The sequence below is a fragment of the Oncorhynchus mykiss genome, unplaced genomic scaffold (genome assembly GCF_013265735.2).
Source record: "Oncorhynchus mykiss isolate Arlee unplaced genomic scaffold, USDA_OmykA_1.1 un_scaffold_119, whole genome shotgun sequence".
In the NCBI taxonomy this organism is placed as follows: Eukaryota; Metazoa; Chordata; class Actinopteri; order Salmoniformes; family Salmonidae; genus Oncorhynchus; species Oncorhynchus mykiss.
In genome coordinates this window covers 1,146,287-1,167,791 of record NW_023493660.1, presented here as the reverse complement: position 1 = coordinate 1,167,791, position 21,505 = coordinate 1,146,287, and the positions used below count along the sequence as shown (strand labels likewise).

General features: G+C 47.6%; 1 protein-coding gene across 11 annotated transcripts in view; it reads left to right on the top strand.

Annotated features, from left to right (window-relative positions):
- Positions 1–21,505, top strand: part of LOC110517734 (probable JmjC domain-containing histone demethylation protein 2C) — a 225,697-nt gene that overhangs the window by 147,463 nt on the left and 56,729 nt on the right. For 10 of the 11 annotated variants that reach the window (XM_036972064.1, XM_036972068.1, XM_036972069.1 and 7 more), the window contains exons 7-8: positions 10,185–10,488; positions 16,587–18,628. In XM_036972064.1, the coding sequence (XP_036827959.1) occupies positions 10,185–10,488; positions 16,587–18,628 (2,346 nt within the window). The remainder of the gene's footprint in view (positions 1–10,184; positions 10,489–16,586; positions 18,629–21,505) is intronic. The other variant, XM_036972063.1, reaches the window with a different exon arrangement.

Sequence of the window (21,505 nt, the reverse complement as noted above, 5' to 3'; positions counted from 1 at the left end):
AAGTCAGACAGCAGGGTAATACTACCGTAGCACTAAGTCAGACAGCAGGGTAATAGTACCGTAGCACTAAGTCAGACAGCAGGGTAATAGTACCGTAGCACTAAGTCAGACAGCAGGGTAATACTACCGTAGCACTAAGTCAGACAGCAGGGTAATAGTACCGTAGCACTAAGTCAGACAGCAGGGTAATAGGACCGTAGCGTAGCACTAATTCAGACAGCAGGGTAATAGTACCGTAGCGTAGCACTAAGTCAGACAGCAGGGTAATAGTACCGTAGCACTAAGTCAGACAGCAGGGTAATAGTACCGTAGCACTAAGTCAGACAGCAGGGTAATAGTACCGTAGCACTAAGTCAGACAGCAGGGTAATAGTACCGTAGCACTAAGTCAGACAGCAGGGTAATAGTACCGTAGCACTAAGTCAGACAGCAGGGTAATAGTACCGTAGCACTAAGTCAGACAGCAGGGTAATAGTACCGTAGCACTAAGTCAGACAGCAGGGTAATAGTACCGTAGCACTAAGTCAGACAGCAGGGTAATAGTACCGTAGCGTAGCACTAAGTCAGACAGCAGGGTAATAGTACCGTAGCACTAAGTCAGACAGCAGGGTAATAGTATCGTAGCACTAAGTCAGACAGCAGGGTAATAGTATCGTAGCACTAAGTCAGACAGCAGGGTACTAGTACCGTAGCACTATGTCAGACAGCAGGGTAATAGTACCGTAGCACTATGTCAGACAGCAGGGTAATAGTACCGTAGCACTATGTCAGACAGCAGGGTAATAGTACCGTAGCACTATGTCAGACAGCAGGGTAATAGTACCGTAGCACTAAGTCAGACAGCAGGGTAATAGTACCGTAGCACTAAGTCAGACAGCAGGGTAATAGTACCGTAGCACTAAGTCAGACAGCAGGGTAATAGTACCGTAGCACTAAGTCAGACAGCAGGGTAATAGTACCGTAGCACTAAGTCAGACAGCAGGGTAATAGTATCGTAGCACTAAGTCAGACAGCAGGGTACTAGTACCGTAGCACTATGTCAGACAGCAGGGTAATAGTACCGTAGCACTATGTCAGACAGCAGGGTAATAGTACCGTAGCACTATGTCAGACAGCAGGGTAATAGTACCGTAGCACTATGTCAGACAGCAGGGTAATAGTACCGTAGCACTATGTCAGACAGCAGGGTAATAGTACCGTAGCACTAAGTCAGACAGCAGGGTAATAGTACCGTAGCACTAAGTCAGACAGCAGGGTAATAGGACCGTAGCACTAAGTCAGACAGCAGGGTAATAGGACCGTAGCGTAGCACTAAGTCAGACAGCAGGGTAATAGTACCGTAGCACTAAGTCAGACAGCAGGGTAATAGTACCGTAGCACTAAGTCAGACAGCAGGGTAATAGTACCATAGCACTAAGTCAGACAGCAGGGTAATAGTACCGTAGCACTAAGTCAGACAGCAGGGTAATAGTACCGTAGCACTATGTCAGACAGCAGGGTAATAGTACCGTAGCACTAAGTCAGACAGCAGGGTAATAGTACCGTAGCACTAAGTCAGACAGCAGGGTAATAGTACCGTAGCACTAAGTCAGACAGCAGGGTAATAGTACCGTAGCACTAAGTCAGACAGCAGGGTAATAGTACCGTAGCACTAAGTCAGACAGCAGGGTAATAGTACCGTAGCACTAAGTCAGACAGCAGGGTAATAGTACCGTAGCACTAAGTCAGACAGCAGGGTAATAGTACCGTAGCACTAAGTCAGACAGCAGGGTAATAGTACCGTAGCACTAAGTCAGACAGCAGGGTAATAGTACCGTAGCACTAAGTCAGACAGCAGGGTAATACTACCGTAGCACTAAGTCAGACAGCAGGGTAATAGTACCGTAGCACTAAGTCAGGCAGCAGGGTAATAGTACCGTAGCACTAAGTCAGACAGCAGGGTAATAGTACCGTAGCACTATGTCAGACAGCAGGGTAATACTACCGTAGCACTAAGTCAGACAGCAGGGTAATAGGACCGTAGCACTAAGTCAGACAGCAGGGTAATACTACCGTAGCACTAAGTCAGACAGCAGGGTAATAGTACCGTAGCACTAAGTCAGACAGCAGGGTAATAGTACCGTAGCACTAAGTCAGACAGCAGGGTAATACTACCGTAGCACTAAGTCAGACAGCAGGGTAATAGTACCGTAGCACTAAGTCAGGCAGCAGGGTAATAGTACCGTAGCACTAAGTCAGACAGCAGGGTAATACTACCGTAGCACTAAGTCAGACAGCAGGGTAATACTACCGTAGCACTAAGTCAGACAGCAGGGTAATAGTACCGTAGCACTAATTCAGACAGCAGGTAATAGTACCGTAGCACTAAGTCAGACAGCAGGGTAATAGTACCGTAGCACTAAGTCAGACAGCAGGGTAATAGTACCGTAGCACTAAGTCAGACAGCAGGGTAATAGGACCGTAGCACTAATTCAGACAGCAGGGTAATAGTACCGTAGCACTAAGTCAGACAGCAGGGTAATAGTACCGTAGCACTAAGTCAGACAGCAGGGTAATAGTACCGTAGCACTAAGTCAGACAGCAGGGTAATAGTACAGTAGCACTAAGTCAGACAGCAGGGTAATAGGACCGTAGCACTAAGTCAGACAGCAGGGTAATAGTACCGTAGCACTAAGTCAGACAGCAGGGTAATAGTACCGTAGCACTAAGTCAGACAGCAGGGTAATAGTACCGTAGCACTAAGTCAGACAGCAGGGTAATAGTACCGTAGCACTAAGTCAGACAGCAGGGTAATAGTACCGTAGCACTAAGTCAGACAGCAGGGTAATAGGACCGTAGCACTAAGTCAGACAGCAGGGTAATAGTACCGTAGCACTAAGTCAGACAGCAGGGTAATAGTACCGTAGCACTATGTCAGACAGCAGGGTAATACTACCGTAGCACTAAGTCAGACAGCAGGGTAATAGGACCGTAGCACTAAGTCAGACAGCAGGGTAATACTACCGTAGCACTAAGTCAGACAGCAGGGTAATAGTACCGTAGCACTAAGTCAGACAGCAGGGTAATAGTACCGTAGCACTAAGTCAGACAGCAGGGTAATAGTACCGTAGCACTAAGTCAGACAGCAGGGTAATAGGACCGTAGCACTAAGTCAGACAGCAGGGTAATAGTACCGTAGCACTAAGTCAGACAGCAGGGTAATAGTACCGTAGCACTAAGTCAGACAGCAGGGTAATAGTACCGTAGCACTAAGTCAGACAGCAGGGTAATACTACCGTAGCACTAAGTCAGACAGCAGGGTAATAGTACCGTAGCACTAAGTCAGACAGCAGGGTAATAGTACCGTAGCACTAAGTCAGACAGCAGGGTAATAGTACCGTAGCACTAAGTCAGACAGCAGGGTAATAGTACCGTAGCACTAAGTCAGACAGCAGGGTAATAGTACCGTAGCACTAAGTCAGACAGCAGGGTAATAGTACCGTAGCACTAAGTCAGACAGCAGGGTAATAGTACCGTAGCACTAAGTCAGACAGCAGGGTAATAGTACTGTAGCACTAAGTCAGACAGCAGGGTAATAGTACCGTAGCACTAAGTCAGACAGCAGGGTAATAGTACCGTAGCACTAAGTCAGACAGCAGGGTAATAGTACCGTAGCACTAAGTCAGACAGCAGGGTAATAGTACCGTAGCACTAAGTCAGACAGCAGGGTAATAGTATCGTAGCACTAAGTCAGACAGCAGGGTACTAGTACCGTAGCACTATGTCAGACAGCAGGGTAATAGTACCGTAGCACTATGTCAGACAGCAGGGTAATAGTACCGTAGCACTATGTCAGACAGCAGGGTAATAGTACCGTAGCACTATGTCAGACAGCAGGGTAATAGTACCGTAGCACTATGTCAGACAGCAGGGTAATAGTACCGTAGCACTAAGTCAGACAGCAGGGTAATAGTACCGTAGCACTAAGTCAGACAGCAGGGTAATAGGACCGTAGCACTAAGTCAGACAGCAGGGTAATAGGACCGTAACGTAGCACTAAGTCAGACAGCAGGGTAATAGTACCGTAGCACTAAGTCAGACAGCAGGGTAATAGTACCGTAGCACTAAGTCAGACAGCAGGGTAATAGTACCGTAGCACTAAGTCAGACAGCAGGGTAATAGTACCGTAGCACTAAGTCAGACAGCAGGGTAATAGTACCGTAGCACTAAGTCAGACAGCAGGGTAATAGGACCGTAGCACTAAGTCAGACAGCAGGGTAATAGGACCGTAGCGTAGCACTAAGTCAGACAGCAGGGTAATAGTACCGTAGCACTAAGTCAGACAGCAGGGTAATAGTACCGTAGCACTAAGTCAGACAGCAGGGTAATAGTACCATAGCACTAAGTCAGACAGCAGGGTAATAGTACCGTAGCACTAAGTCAGACAGCAGGGTAATAGTACCGTAGCACTATGTCAGACAGCAGGGTAATAGTACCGTAGCACTAAGTCAGACAGCAGGGTAATAGTACCGTAGCACTAAGTCAGACAGCAGGGTAATAGTACCGTAGCACTAAGTCAGACAGCAGGGTAATAGTACCGTAGCACTAAGTCAGACAGCAGGGTAATAGTACCGTAGCACTAAGTCAGACAGCAGGGTAATAGTACCGTAGCACTAAGTCAGACAGCAGGGTAATAGTACCGTAGCACTAAGTCAGACAGCAGGGTAATAGTACCGTAGCACTAAGTCAGACAGCAGGGTAATAGTACCGTAGCACTAAGTCAGACAGCAGGGTAATAGTACCGTAGCACTAAGTCAGACAGCAGGGTAATACTACCGTAGCACTAAGTCAGACAGCAGGGTAATAGTACCGTAGCACTAAGTCAGGCAGCAGGGTAATAGTACCGTAGCACTAAGTCAGACAGCAGGGTAATACTACCGTAGCACTAAGTCAGACAGCAGGGTAATACTACCGTAGCACTAAGTCAGACAGCAGGGTAATAGTACCGTAGCACTAATTCAGACAGCAGGTAATAGTACCGTAGCACTAAGTCAGACAGCAGGGTAATAGTACCGTAGCACTAAGTCAGACAGCAGGGTAATAGTACCGTAGCACTAAGTCAGACAGCAGGGTAATAGGACCGTAGCACTAATTCAGACAGCAGGGTAATAGTACCGTAGCACTAAGTCAGACAGCAGGGTAATAGTACCGTAGCACTAAGTCAGACAGCAGGGTAATAGTACCGTAGCACTAAGTCAGACAGCAGGGTAATAGTACAGTAGCACTAAGTCAGACAGCAGGGTAATAGGACCGTAGCACTAAGTCAGACAGCAGGGTAATAGTACCGTAGCACTAAGTCAGACAGCAGGGTAATAGTACCGTAGCACTAAGTCAGACAGCAGGGTAATAGTACCGTAGCACTAAGTCAGACAGCAGGGTAATAGTACCGTAGCACTAAGTCAGACAGCAGGGTAATAGTACCGTAGCACTAAGTCAGACAGCAGGGTAATAGGACCGTAGCACTAAGTCAGACAGCAGGGTAATAGTACCGTAGCACTAAGTCAGACAGCAGGGTAATAGTACCGTAGCACTATGTCAGACAGCAGGGTAATACTACCGTAGCACTAAGTCAGACAGCAGGGTAATAGGACCGTAGCACTAAGTCAGACAGCAGGGTAATACTACCGTAGCACTAAGTCAGACAGCAGGGTAATAGTACCGTAGCACTAAGTCAGACAGCAGGGTAATAGTACCGTAGCACTAAGTCAGACAGCAGGGTAATAGTACCGTAGCACTAAGTCAGACAGCAGGGTAATAGGACCGTAGCACTAAGTCAGACAGCAGGGTAATAGTACCGTAGCACTAAGTCAGACAGCAGGGTAATAGTACCGTAGCACTAAGTCAGACAGCAGGGTAATAGTACCGTAGCACTAAGTCAGACAGCAGGGTAATACTACCGTAGCACTAAGTCAGACAGCAGGGTAATAGTACCGTAGCACTAAGTCAGACAGCAGGGTAATAGTACCGTAGCACTAAGTCAGACAGCAGGGTAATAGTACCGTAGCACTAAGTCAGACAGCAGGGTAATAGTACCGTAGCACTAAGTCAGACAGCAGGGTAATAGTACCGTAGCACTAAGTCAGACAGCAGGGTAATAGTACCGTAGCACTAAGTCAGACAGCAGGGTAATAGTACCGTAGCACTAAGTCAGACAGCAGGGTAATAGTACCGTAGCACTAAGTCAGACAGCAGGGTAATAGTACCGTAGCACTAAGTTAGACAGCAGGGTAATAGTACCGTAGCACTAAGTCAGACAGCAGGGTAATAGTACCGTAGCACTAAGTCAGACAGCAGGGTAATAGTACCGTAGCACTAAGTCAGACAGCAGGGTAATACTACCGTAGCACTAAGTCAGACAGCAGGGTAATAGTACCGTAGCACTAAGTCAGACAGCAGGGTAATAGTACCGTAGCACTAAGTCAGACAGCAGGGTAATAGTACCGTAGCACTAAGTCAGACAGCAGGGTAATAGTATCGTAGCACTAAGTCAGACAGCAGGGTAATACTACCGTAGCACTAAGTCAGACAGCAGGGTAATAGTACCGTAGCACTAAGTCAGACAGCAGGGTAATAGTACCGTAGCACTAAGTCAGACAGCAGGGTAATAGTACCGTAGCACTAAGTCAGACAGCAGGGTAATAGGACCGTAGCACTAAGTCAGACAGCAGGGTAATAGTACCGTAGCACTAAGTCAGACAGCAGGGTAATAGTACCGTAGCACTAAGTCAGACAGCAGGGTAATAGTACCGTAGCACTAAGTCAGACAGCAGGGTAATAGTACCGTAGCACTAAGTCAGACAGCAGGGTAATAGTACCGTAGCACTAAGTCAGACAGCAGGGTAATAGTACCGTAGCACTAAGTCAGACAGCAGGGTAATACTACCGTAGCACTAAGTCAGACAGCAGGGTAATAGTACCGTATCACTAAGTCAGACAGCAGGGTAATAGTACCGTAGCACTAAGTCAGACAGCAGGGTAATAGTACCGTAGCACTAAGTCAGACAGCAGGGTAATAGTACCGTAGCACTAAGTCAGACAGCAGGGTAATAGTACCGTAGCACTAAGTCAGACAGCAGGGTAATAGTACCGTAGCACTAAGTCAGACAGCAGGGTAATAGTACCGTAGCACTAAGTCAGACAGCAGGGTAATAGGACCGTAGCACTAAGTCAGACAGCAGGGTAATAGTACCGTAGCACTAAGTCAGACAGCAGGGTAATAGTACCGTAGCACTAAGTCAGACAGCAGGGTAATAGTACCGTAGCACTAAGTCAGACAGCAGGGTAATACTACCGTAGCACTAAGTCAGACAGCAGGGTAATAGTACCGTAGCACTAAGTCAGACAGCAGGGTAATAGTACCGTAGCACTAAGTCAGACAGCAGGGTAATAGTACCGTAGCACTAAGTCAGACAGCAGGGTAATAGTACCGTAGCACTAAGTCAGACAGCAGGGTAATAGGACCGTAGCACTAAGTCAGACAGCAGGGTAATAGTACCGTAGCACTAAGTCAGACAGCAGGGTAATAGTACCGTAGCACTAAGTCAGACAGCAGGGTAATAGTACCGTAGCACTAAGTCAGACAGCAGGGTAATAGGACCGTAGCACTAAGTCAGACAGCAGGGTAATAGTACCGTAGCACTAAGTCAGACAGCAGGGTAATAGTACCGTAGCACTAAGTCAGACAGCAGGGTAATAGTACCGTAGCACTAAGTCAGACAGCAGGGTAATAGTACCGTAGCACTAAGTCAGACAGCAGGGTAATAGTACCGTAGCACTAAGTCAGACAGCAGGGTAATAGTACCGTAGCACTAAGTCAGACAGCAGGGTAATAGTACCGTAGCACTAAGTCAGACAGCAGGGTAATAGTACCGTAGCACTAAGTCAGACAGCAGGGTAATAGGACTGTATACCTTCTTTTCCATTGTGGATCATTCTCGGTGGTGTTGAATTATCAACCATATTAAATGTGACATCCTGAAACACCTCTCTCTCTGTCCTCCTGTCTCTAGCCAACTCCATCCTTGGTGTGCCTGTTCTCTCTCTGTCCTCCTGTCTCTAGCCAACTCCATCCTTGGTGTGTCTGTTCTCTCTCTGTCCTCCTGTCTCTAGCCAACTCCATCCTTGGTGTGTCTGTTCTCTCTCTGTCCTCCTGTCTCTAGCCAACTCCATCCTTGGTGTGTCTGTTCTCTCTCTGTCCTCCTGTCTCTAGCCAACTCCATCCTTGGTGTGTCTGTCCTCCTGTCTCTAGCCAACTCCATCCTTGGTGTGCCTGTTCTCTCTCTGTCCTCCTATCTCTAGCCAACTCCATCCTTGGTGTGCCTGTTCTCTCTCTGTCCTCCTGTCTCTAACCAACTCCATCCTTGGTGTGTCTGTTCTCTCTCTGTCCTCCTGTCTCTAGCCAACTCCATCCTTGGTGTGCCTGTTCTCTCTCTGTCCTCCTGTCTCTAGCCAACTCCATCCTTGGTGTGCCTGTTCTCTCTCTGTCCTCCTGTCTCTAGCCAACTCCATCCTTGGTGTGCCTGTTCTCTCTCTGTCCTCCTGTCTCTAACCAACTCCATCCTTGGTGTGTCTGTTCTCTCTCTGTCCTCCTGTCTCTAGCCAACTCCATCCTTGGTGTGCCTGTTCTCTCTCTGTCCTCCTGTCTCTAGCCAACTCCATCCTTGGTGTGCCTGTTCTCTCTCTGTCCTCCTGTCTCTAGCCAACTCCATCCTTGGTGTGCCTGTTCTCTCTCTGTCCTCCTGTCTCTAACCAACTCCATCCTTTGTGTGTCTGTTCTCTCTCTGTCCTCCTGTCTCTAGCCAACTCCATCCTTGGTGTGCCTGTTCTCTCTCTGTCCTCCTGTCTCTAACCAACTCCATCCTTGGTGTGTCTGTTCTCTCTCTGTCCTCCTGTCTCTAGCCAACTCCATCCTTGGTGCGTCTGTTCTCTCTCTGTCCTCCTGTCTCTAGCCAACTCCATCCTTTGTGTGTCTGTTCTCTCTCTGTCCTCCTGTCTCTAGCCAACTCCATCCTTGGTGTGTCTGTTCTCTCTCTGTCCTCCTGTCTCTAGCCAACTCCATCCTTGGTGTGCCTGTTCTCTCTCTGTCCTCCTGTCTCTAACCAACTCCATCCTTGGTGTGTCTGTTCTCTCTGTCCTCCTGTCTCTAGCCAACTCCATCCTTGGTGTGTCTGTTCTCTCTCTGTCCTCCTGTCTCTAACCAACTCCATCCTTGGTGTGCCTGTTCTCTCTCTGTCCTCCTTGGTGTGTCTGTTCTCTCTCTGTCCTCCTGTCTCTAGCCAACTCCATCCTTGGTGTGTCTGTTCTCTCTCTGTCCTCCTGTCTCTAGCCAACTCCATCCTTGGTGTGTCTGTTCTCTCTCTGTCCTCCTATCTCTAACCAACTCCATCCTTGGTGTGTCTGTTCTCTCTCTGTCCTCCTGTCTCTAGCCAACTCCATCCTTGGTGTGCCTGTTCTCTCTCTGTCCTCCTGTCTCTAGCCAACTCCATCCTTGGTGTGTCTGTTCTCTCTGTCCTCCTGTCTCTAGCCAACTCCATCCTTGGTGTGTCTGTCCTCCTGTCTCTAGCCAACTCCATCCTTGGTGTGTCTGTTCTCTCTCTGTCCTCCTGTCTCTAGCCAACTCCATCCTTGGTGTGTTTGTCCTCCTGTCTCTAGCCAACTCCATCCTTGGTGTGCCTGTTCTCTCTCTGTCCTCCTGTCTCTAACCAACTCCATCCTTGGTGTGTCTGTTCTTTCTCTGTCCTCCTGTCTCTAGCCAACTCCATCCTTGGTGCGTCTGTTCTCTCTCTGTCCTCCTGTCTCTAGCCAACTCCATCCTCTGTGTGTCTATTCTCTCTCTGTCCTCCTGTCTCTAACCAACTCCATTCTTGGTGTGTCTGTTCTCTCTCTGTCCTCCTGTCTCTAGCCAACTCCATCCTTGGTGTGCCTGTTCTCTCTCTGTCCTCCTCTCTCTAGCCAACTCCATCCTTGGTGTGTCTGTTCTCTCTCTGTCTTCCTGTCTCTAGCCAACTCCATCCTTGGTGTGCCTGTTCTCTCTCTGTCCTCCTGTCTCTAGCCAACTCCATCCTTGGTGTGTCTGTTCTCTCTCTGTCCTCCTGTCTCTAACCAACTCCATCCTTGGTGTGTCTGTTCTCTCGTCATCCTCTACAGGGTCACTACACCCGCGCCCAAGCCAACAGCCCCAGACCAGTCATGAACTCCTCTGGTGGGGCGGTGAAGCAGGGGTCAGGGGTCACCACCCAGCAGGGTCAAGGTCAGGGCGGGTCCCAGAGCCAGCAGGCCCCAGCGCAGCACTCCCCTTGCCAGGAACAGACGCAGCACCGCGGACCTGGCTTCTCCAGGAGGAAGGGATCTGACAGCAGTGTCCCTGATGATGACTTCAAGGGAGACAACGTGGACTGTAACGAGAGAGCAGGGAGAGGAGGTGAGGATGATGGTGAAGATAGAACAAGAGGTGAGGAGATCGTGGACGCTGGAGGAATGTTCACCTGTTTTACTTCATGTACTGTGTGGTCAAGCTGTTCCATTGACCTGAGATGAGTAGAGCTCTGAAAGCATTCAGCAGGACACTGCCTTGGGAAAGCTTTAGCAGGACACTGCCTTGGGAAAGCTTTAGCAGGACACTGCCTGGGAAAGCTTTAGCAGGACACTGCCTTGGGAAAGCTTTAGCAGGACACTGCCTGGGAAAGCTTTAGCAGGACACTGCCTTGGGAAAGGTTCAGCAGGACACTGCCTTGGGAAAGGTTCAGCAGGACACTGCCTTGGGAAAGGTTCAGCAGGACACTGCCTTGGGAAAGCTTTAGCAGGACACTGCCTTGGGAAAGCTTTAGCAGGACACTGCCTTGGGAAAGCTTTAGCAGGACACTGCCTTGGGAAAGCTTTAGCAGGACACTGCCTTGGGAAAGCTTTAGCAGGACACTGCCTTGGGAAAGCTTTAGCAGGACACTGCCTTGGGAAAGCTTTAGCAGGACACTGCCTTGGGAAAGCTTTAGCAGGACACTGCCTTGGGAAAGCTTTAGCAGGACACTGCCTTGGGAAAGCTTTAGCAGGACACTGCCTTGGGAAAGCTTTAGCAGGACACTGCCTTGGGAAAGCTTTAGCAGGACACTGCCTTGGGAAAGGTTCAGCAGGACACTGCCTTGGGAAAGGTTCAGCAGGACACTGCCTTGGGAAAGGTTTGGCTTCCCACAATATCTACACACAAAGACAAAGCAAAAACAGGTTTTTAGAAATGTCAGACAGCAGGGTAATAGTACAGTAGCACTAAGTCAGACAGCAGGGTAATAGTACCGTAGCACTAAGTCAGACAGCAGGGTAATAGTACCGTAGCACTAAGTCAGACAGCAGGGTAATAGTACCGTAGCACTAAGTCAGACAGCAGGGTAATAGTACAGTAGCACTAAGTCAGACAGCAGGGTAATAGTACCGTATCACTTAGTCAGACAGCAGGGTAATAGTACCGTATCACTTAGTCAGACAGCAGGGTACTCCCCACTTTAAAAAAATGAGAGAGGCCTGTACTTTTCATCACAGGTACACTTCAGCTATGACAGACAAAATGAAAAAAAAATCCAGAAAATCACATTGTAGGATTTTTAATGAATTTATTTGCAAATTATGGTGGAAAATAAGTATTTGGTCACCTACAAACAAGCAAGATTTCTGGCTCTCACAGACCTGTAACTTCTTCTTTAAGAGGCTCCTCTGTCCTCCACTCGTTACCTGTATTAATGGCACCTGTTTGAACCACAACCTCAAATAGTCACACTCCAAACTCCACTATGGCCAAGACCAAAGAGCTGTCAAAGGACACCAGAAACAAAATTGTAGACCTGCACCAGGCTGGGAAGACTGAATCTGCAATAGGTAAGCAGCTTGGTTTGAAGAAATCAACTGTGGGAGCAATTATTAGGAAATGGAAGACATACAAGACCACTGATAATCTCCCTCGATCTTGGGCTCCACGCAAGATCTCACCCCGTGGGGTCAAAATGATCACAAGAACGGTGAGCAAAAATCCCAGAACCACACGTGGGGACCTAGTGAATGACCTGCAGAGAGCTGGGACTAAAGTAACAAAGCCTACCATCAGTAACACACTACGCCGCCAGGGACTCAAATCCTGCAGTGCCAGACGTGTCCCCCTGCTTAAGCCAGTACATGTCCAGGCCCGTCTGAAGTTTGCTAGAGAGCATTTGGATGATCCAGAAGAAGATTGGGAGAATGTCATATGGTCAGATGAAACCAAAATATAACTTTTTGGTAAAAACTCAACTCGTCGTGTTTTGGAGGACAAATAATGCTGAGTTGCATCCAAAGAACACCATACCTACTGTGAAGCATGGGGGTGGAAACATCATGCTTTGGGGCTATTTTTCTGCAAAGGGACCAGGACGACTGATCCGTGTAAAGGAAAGAATGAATGGGGCCATGTATCGTGAGATTTTGAGTGAAAACCTCCTTCCATCAGCAAGGGCATTGAAGATGAAACGTGGCTGGGTCTTTCAGCATGACAATGATCCCAAACACACCGCCCGGGCAACGAACGTGTGAATTCGTAAGAAGCATTTCAAGGTCCTGGAGTGGCCTAGCCAGTCTCCAGATCTCAACCCCATAGAAAATCTTTGGAGGGAGTTGAAAGTCTGTGTTGCCCAGCAACAGCCCCAAACATCACTGCTCTAGAGGAAATCTACATGGGGGAATGGGCCAAAATACCAGCAACGGTGTGTGAAAACCGTGAAGATTTACAGAAAACCTCTGTCATTGCCAACAAAGTTGAAGTGTACCTGTCATAGTTGATGAAAATTACAGGCCTCTCTCATCTTTTTAAGTGGGAGAACTTGCACAATTTGTGGCTGACTAAATACTTTTTTGCCCCACTGTACATAACTATTCAGACCCTTTACTCAGTACTTTGTTGAAGCACCCTTGGCAGCGATTACAGCATCAAGTCTTCTTGGGTATGACCCTAGAAGCTTGGTACACCTGTATTTGGGGAGTTTCTCCCATTCTTCTCTGCAGATCCTCTCAAGCTCTGTCAGGTTGGATGGGGAGGGTCGCTGCACAGCTATTTTCAGGTCTCTCCAGAGATGTTCAATCAGGTTCAAGTCCGGGTTCTGGCTGGGCCACTCAGAGACTCGTCCCGAAGCCGCTCCTGCGTTGTCTTGGCTGTGATTGTCCTGTTGGAAGGTAACCCTTCGCCACAGTCTGAGGTCCTGAGTGCTCTGGAACAGGTTTTCATCAAGGATCTCTCTGTACTTTGCTCCGTTCATCTTTCCCTCGATCCTGAATAGTCTCCCAGTCCCTGCTGAAAAACATCCCCACAGCATGAGGCTGCCACCACCATGCTTCACCGTAGGGTTGGTGCCAGGTTACCTCCAAACGTGAGGCTTGGAATTCAGGCCAAAGAGTTCAATCTTGGTTTCATCAGACCAGATAATCTTGTTTCTCATGGTCTGAGAGTCCTTGACTCTCATTGGTCTGAGAGTCCTTGACTCGCATTTTGGCAAACTCCAAGTGGGCTGTCATGTGCCTTTTAATGAGGAGTGGCTTCAGTTTGGCCACTCTACCATAAAAGCCTGATTGGTGGAGTGCTGCAGAGATGGTTGTCCTTCTGGAAGGTTCTCCCATCTCCACAGAGGAACTCTGGAGCTTTGTCAGAGGGACCATGGGGTTCTTGGTTACCTCCCTGACCAAGGCCTTTCTCCCCCGATTTTTCAGGTTGGCTGGGTGACCAGCTCTAGGAAGGCCACTGTGTTCTTGGGGACCTTCAATGCTGCAGAAATGTTTTGGTACCCTTCCCCAGATCTGTGCCTCGACACAATCCTGTCTCTGAGCTCTCCGGACAATTCCTTCGAACTTATTGCTAGGTTTTTGCTCTGGCATGCACTGTCAACTGTGGGACCTTATATACCTTACAAGTGTGTGCCTTTCCAAATCATGTCCAATCAATGGAACTGTGGTAAAAACATCAAGGATGATCAATGGAAACAGGATGCATCTGAGCTCAATTTCAAGTCTCATATCAAAAGGTCTGAATACTTATGTAAGTAAGATATTTCTGTTTTTAACTTTCAATGCATTTGCAAAAATGTTTTTAAAAAACCTGTCATTATGGGGTATTGTGTCTAGACTGATGAGTTAAAACATGTATTTAATCCATTTTAGAATAAGTCTGTAATGTAACAAAATGTGGAAAAGTCCAGGGGTCTGTACATGAGGTACCAGTACTGAGTCAGTGTACAGGGGTCCCGGTACTGAGTCAGTGTACAGGGGTCCCGGTACTGAGTCAGTGTACAGGGGTCCCGGTACTGAGTCAGTGTACAGGGGTCCCGGTACTGAGTCAGTGTACAGGGGTCCCGGTACTGAGTCAGTGTACAGGGGTCCCGGTACTGAGTCAGTGTACAGGGGTCCCGGTACTGAGTCAGTGTACAGGGGTCCCGGTACTGAGTCAGTGTAAAGGGGTCCCGGTACTGAGTCAGTGTACAGGGGTTCGAGTGCTGCTCTAGGAGCATTATTCCCTGCTCTAGGAGCATTAATCCCTGCTCTATGAGCATTATTCCCTACACTAGGAGCATTACTCCCTGATCTAGGAACATTACTCCCTTCACTAGGAGCATTACTCCCTGATCTTGGAGCAATTATCCCTCGTCTTGGAGCCTTACACTTTGAGCATTACTCACTTCACTAGGAGCATTACACGCTACTCTAGGAGCATTACTCCCTGCTCTAGGAGCATTACTCCCTGCTCTAGGAGCATTACTCGCTGCTCTAGGACCATTACTCCCTCGTCTTGGAGCATTACTCCCTGCTCTTGATGCAATTCTCCCTCGTCTTGGAGCATTACTCCCTGCTATAGGAGCATTACTCGCTGCTCTGGGAGCATTACTCGCTGCTCTGGGAGCATTATTCCCTGCTCTGGGAGCATTGCTCGCTGCTCTGGCAGCATTGCTCCCTGATCTAGGAGCATTGCTCCCTGATCTAGGAGCATTATTATCTGCTCTAGGAGCATTATTACCTACTCTAGTAGCATTATTCTCTACTCTGGGAGCATTATTCCCACTCTAGTAGCATTACTCTCTGCTCTGGGAGCATTATTCCCTACTCTAGTAGCATTACTCTCTGCTCTGGGAGCATTACTCTCTACTCTGGGAGCATTATTCCCTACTCTGGTAGCATTACTCGCTGAAGTACAGATCAAGGTTGTTTTTTTTAAATATATGAAACTTTGAACATCCCACGGAGCACCATTAAATCCATTATTAAAAAATGGAAAGAATTTGGCACCACAACAAACCTGCCAAGAGAGGGCATCACACCAAAACTCACGGACCAGGCAAGGATGTCATTAATCAGAGGCAACAAAGAGACCAAAGATAAACCTTAAGGAGCTGCAAAGCTCCACAGCGGAGATTGGAGTATCTGTCCATAGGACCACTTTAAGCCGTACACTCCACAGAGCTGGGCTTTACGGAAGAGTGGCCAGAAAAAAGCCATTGCTTAAAGTGTTCGCCAAAAGGCATGTGAGAGACTCCCCAAACATATGGAAGAAGGTACTCTGGTCAGTTGAGACTAAAATGAAGCCTTTTGGCCATCAAGGAAAATGCTATGTCTGGCGCAAACCCAACACCTCTCATCATCCCGAGAACACCATCCCACAGTGAAGCATGGTGGTGGCAGCATCATGCTGTGGGGATATTTTTCATCGGCAGGGACTGGGAAACTAGTCAGAATTGAAGGAATGATGGATGGCGCTAAATACAGGGAAATTCTTGAGGGAAACCTGTTTCAGTCTTCCAGAGATTTGAGACTGGGATGGAGGTTCACCTTCCAGCAGGACAATGATCCTAAGCATACTGTTAAAGCAACACTCGAGTGGTTTATGGGGAAACATCTAAATGTCTTGGAATGGCCAAGTCAAATTCCAGACCTCAATCCAATTGAGAATCTGTGGTATGACTTAAAGATTGCTGTACACCAGCGGAACCCATCCAACTTGAAGGAGCTGGAGCAGTTTTGCCTTGAAGACTGGGCAAAAATCACAGTGGCTAGATGTGCAAAGCTTATGGAGACATATCCCAAGAGACTTGCAGCTGTAATTGCTACAAAAGGTGGCTGTAATTGCTACAAAAGCGTGCATAACTATTCACCCCCCCCCCCCCCAACAGTCAATACTTTGACTTTGGGGGAGGGGTGAATAGTTATGCACGCTCAAGTTTTCTGTTTTTTGTCTTATTTCTTGCTTGTTTCATAACAACAAATATTTGCTGCTTGTCATTTAGAATTATAATATATTATTATATATATATATCCTCTGATTCATCTCTCCAGACTTCTCTAATATATTCTCCTCCTCTGATTCATCTCTCCAGACTTCTCTGATTCATCTCTCCAGACTTCTCTGATTCATCTCTCCAGACTAATCTAATATATTCTCCTCTGATTCATCTCTCCAGACTAGTCTAATATATTCTCCTCTGATTCATCTCCAGACTTCTCTGATTCATCTCTCCAGACTAATCTAATATATTCTCCTCTGATTCATCTCTCCAGACTTCTTTAAAAGTACGAGCAGCAAGCAGGTGGCTGTGAACAAGCGGAGGAAAGCGGAGGAGGAAGAGGAGAAGAAATCAGGTTTGAAAAGACTGAGAAACGAGACTACAGTGAGGTCTGACTTCTCTGAGAGCAGTGACTCTGAGATGTCTACCAAGAGAACCAGGACGGCAGACTCCTCCTCTTCCTCAGAGCAGAACTCAGAGGAGGAGCTAAAAGGAGAGACCGGCCAGGAGGGGCACAAGACCCAGGGTTCTAAGACTGGGAAGGAGTCTGCTCTGACAGGCAGTCTCTCCCCCTGGGGTGAGGAGCTTCAGAAGGCGGAGTTTCAGCAGTCATCAGCCGACAGGGAGCAGAGGTCATCCCTGCGACAACCTCAACGACAGGGAGAACGGTCTCCACTGCAACAGCAGCAGGCCCCTCCCCTGTCCTCCTCCTCCCAGGGCTCTGCCCCCTCTGAGGGCCAAGGGGAGTGCATCATGGAGAACAACAGCACTATGAAATCCCAGACCCATCCCCAGTCCAAGGACCAGTACACCAGCGCTGAGGTGGTCTCCAGGACCCAGACTCCCTCTCAGTATATAATCGACATCACAGCAGAGGACGCTAACGCACACATGGCCTCCCGGGAGAACTCTGAGGCCGTCTCGGCCCTGCTGGCCTCCCAGAATCCATCTGAGCCCTCCTACCTCTCTGAGCCCAGCAGACATTTGGTGCTGAACCCCTCTGTGGCCCCTCCCTCTCCCCTTCGGAAGAGCCCCTCGGAGTGTGACCTTAGGAACCAGACTCCCTCAGTGTCAGAGTGTGACCTTAGGAACCAGATTCCCTTAGTGTCAGAGTGTGACCTTAGGAACCAGACTCCCTTAGTGTTAGAGTGTGACCTTAGGAACCAGACTCCCTTAGTGTTAGAGTGTGACCTTAGGAACCAGACTCCCTCAGTGTCAGAGTGTGACCTTAGGAACCAGACTCCCTCAGTGTCAGAGTGTGACCTTAGGAACCAGACTCCCTCAGTGTCAGAGTGTGACCTTAGGAACCAGACTCCCTCAGTGTCAGAGTGTGACCTTAGGAACCAGACTCCCTCAGTGTCAGAGTGTGACCTTAGGAACCAGACTCCCTCAGTGTCAGAGTGTGACCTTAGGAACCAGACTCCCTCAGTGTGTAGGAAGCCGGAGGTAAAGCATGACATAGCTGGCAGCCTGGGCAGTAAGATGGGGTTAGTCCATTCAGCGGTGATCAGACCTATAGCATCAGTCAGTGAGTCTGCTGCTGTAGTAGAGAGAGAGAAGCAGCTATATTCCTCCATGCTGCCCTGCATTAAGAACGCCTCATTGGCCGACGAGGCCAGGAAGTCGTACAAGCTAAGCCCCTCCCCTGATGTCCCCAAGCCCCTCCCCTCCCCAGAGGCCCTGAAGCCAAAGCCCCTCTGCTCCCCTGACATCGTCAAGTCTAAAACACAGAGTGTTCTGGAGACTTGTTCTAAACCCAAACCCCTCACCTCCCCAGAGGTGTCCAAGCATAAAGGCCGTTACCCGGACAACACCCCTCGCTCCAGCTTTAAGCCCGTCCTGGCCCGAGGGACTGAGTCGCCAGGATCTTGCACTAAGAGTCCGCTAATCATCGATAAGAACGAGCATTTCACCGTGTACCGGGACCCTGCGCTTGTCCGTCCCAACCAGGAGACCAACCACGTGTCCTATCTGCACCCCCAGCTCCACCCCCTCCATGCCTCCTGCCTCACCCCCTCTTCCACTCACCACCTCCTCTCCGGGGTGCTCTCTGGCCTGCCTCCAGGCCCCTTGCTGGGGGGTCATCCCCGACTAGACTCCTCGGGGCTGGGGCACCTGGGACTAGCTCATCACCACCCTGTCTCTCAGCCCCAGACACACAGCCACACCTCAGCCTCATACAACCAGCTGGGGCTGTATCCAATCATCTGGCAGTACCCCAATGAGACCCACTCCTATCCCCCAAGACTCAACCTGCCCGGGTCCAAGTGGGTGCACCCTGAAAACCCTGTCAGTTCTGAGACCAACATGAGGAGGGTGAGTACCAAACACCCAGATTCTATTCTAATACAACTATTTTTCCTGTTCTACTACTTCTTCTATTATGACTTCTACCTAGCAACTGTAGCATAGCAACTATGATCATGTTGCCAGTTTAAACGGCTAACTGCTGTAGCATAGCAACTATGATCATGTTGCCAGTTTAAACAGCTAACTGCTGTAGCATAGCAACTATGATTATGTTGCCAGTTTAAACAGCTAACTGCTGTAGCATAGCAACTATGATCATGTTGCCTGTTTAAACAGCTAACTGCTGTAGCATAGCAACTGATCATGTTGCCAGTTTAAACAGCTAACTGCTGTAGCATAGCAACTATGATCATGTTGCCAGTTTAAACAGCTAACTGCTGTAGCATAGCAACTATGATCATGTTGCCAGTTTAAACAGCTAGCTGCTGTAGCATAGCAACTATGATCATGTTGCCAGTTTAAACAGCTAGCTGCTGTAGCATAGCAACTATGATCATGTTGCCAGTTTAAACAGCTAACTGCTGTAGCATAGCAACTATGATCATGTTGCCAGTTTAAACAGCTAGCTGCTGTAGCATAGCAACTATGATCATGTTGCCAGTTTAAACAGCTAGCTGCTGTAGCATAGCAACTATGATCATGTTGCCTGTTTAAACAGCTAACTGCTGTAGCATAGCAACTATGATCATGTTGCCAGTTTAAACAGCTAACTGCTATATCATAGCAACTATGATCATGTTGCCAGTTTAAGCAGCTAACTGCTGTAGCATAGCAACTATGATCATGTTGCCAGTTTAAACAGTTAACTGCTGTAGCATAGTAACTATGATCATGTTGCCAGTTTAAACAGCTAGATGCTGTATCATAGCAACTATGATCATGTTGCCAGTTTAAACAGCTAGCTGCTGTAGCATATCTCTCATGTTCAGTTTGTGAAGACCACTGTCCTGTCCTCTTTGTAGAAGCCATATGTTGGGAAAGCTGAGTGTTCAGGTTATTTGTTATTCTGTTCTGTTAGTAGGTCGGGGATATCCTAGTTGTAGGTTCTGTTAGTAGGTCGGGGATATCCTAGTTATAGGGGATATCCTAGTTATAGGGGATATCCTAGTTATAGGGGATATCCTAGTTGTAGGTTATGTTAGTAGTGTCGTGGAAATTTCCTGTATTTACCAAATCATGAGAGCAAACCACACACACGTCAGAGTTATCATGAAGTCCATCTTTAATTATATGAGCTCCATCACAACCCTGTGACTCTCAGATCAATTCAGTGTCTATCAAAGAATTCTCTGAGTGTCCCTTACACATTGCAACTGAGATCCTTTATAGCAAAGACACACATAGCCAGACAGCATTGGCCATAATTTATCATTCAGCTTTGTCTCCTAAACTATTTTATTTTCTCAAACTCAGAACCATAAAACAAATCCTCCATATCAACAGGCATATATCAAATCCATCCTATCTTGACAAGATCACAGAGACACATTGACTGGCACACAGACATTGTGGAGCCAAGAGCTTGACCTCTCCCCTCTCTGCGGCCCAAATAACTTAGTCCTGACAGAGAACAGATACTGCAACCCGGCCACAGTATTATACAAACACATTCTGGTGAGAAGTAACTTACAAACATATGATGAATATAAAACATCTATGTTACCAACTAATTCTGATTATTCCCCAACAGTAGGTAGGGGATATCCTAGTTATAGGGGATATCCTAGTTGTAGGTTCTGTTAGTAGGTAGGGGATATCCTAGTTATAGGGGATATCCTAGTTGTAGGTTCTGTTAGTAGGTAGGGGATATCCTAGTTGTAGGTTCTGTTAGTAGGTAGGGGATATCCTAGTTGTAGGGGATATCCTAGTTATAGGGGATATCCTAGTTGTAGGTTCTGTTAGTAGGTAGGGGATATCCTAGTTGTAGTGGATATCCTAGTTGTAGGGGATATCCTAGTTGTAGGTTCTGTTAGTAGGTAGGGGATATCCTAGTTGTAGGGGATATCCTAGTTGTAGGTTCTGTTAGTAGGTAGGGGATATCCTAGTTGTAGGGGATATCCTAGTTGTAGGTTCTGTTAGTAGGTAGGGGATATCCTAGTTGTAGGTTCTGTTAGTAGGTAGGGGATATCCTAGTTGTAGGGGATATCCTAGTTGTAGGGGATATCCTAGTTGTAGGTTCTGTTAGTAGGTAGGGGATATCCTAGTTATAGGGGATATCCTAGTTATAGGGGATATCCTAGTTGTAGGGGATATCCTAGTTGTAGGTTCTGTTAGTAGGTAGGGGATATCCTAGTTGTAGGTTCTGTTAGTAAGTAGGGGATATCCTAGTTATAGGGGATATCCTAGTTATAGGTTATGTTAGTAGGTAGGGGATATCCTAGTTATAGGTTCTGTTAGTAGGTAGGGGATATCCTAGTTGTAGGGGATATCCTAGTTGTAGGTTCTGTTAGTAGGTAGGGGATATCCTAGTTGTAGGTTCTGTTAGTAAGTAGGGGATATCCTAGTTGTAGGTTCTGTTAGTAGGTAGGGGATATCCTAGTTGTAGGTTCTGTTAGTAAGTAGGGGATATCCTAGTTGTAGGGGATATCCTAGTGAAAGGTCATGTGAGTAGGTAGGGGATATCCTAGTGAAAGGTCATGTGAGTAGGTAGGGGATATCCTAGTTATAGGGGATATCTTAGTTATATGTTCTGTTAGTAGGTAGGGGATATCCTAGTAATAGGTTCTGTTAGTAGGTAGGGGATATCCTAGTAATAGGTTATGTTAGTAGGTAGGGGATATCCTAGTAATAGGTTCTGTTAGTAAGTAGGGGATATCCTAGTTGTAGGGGATATCCTAGTAATAGGTTATGTTAGTAGGTAGGGGATATCCTAGTTATAGGGGA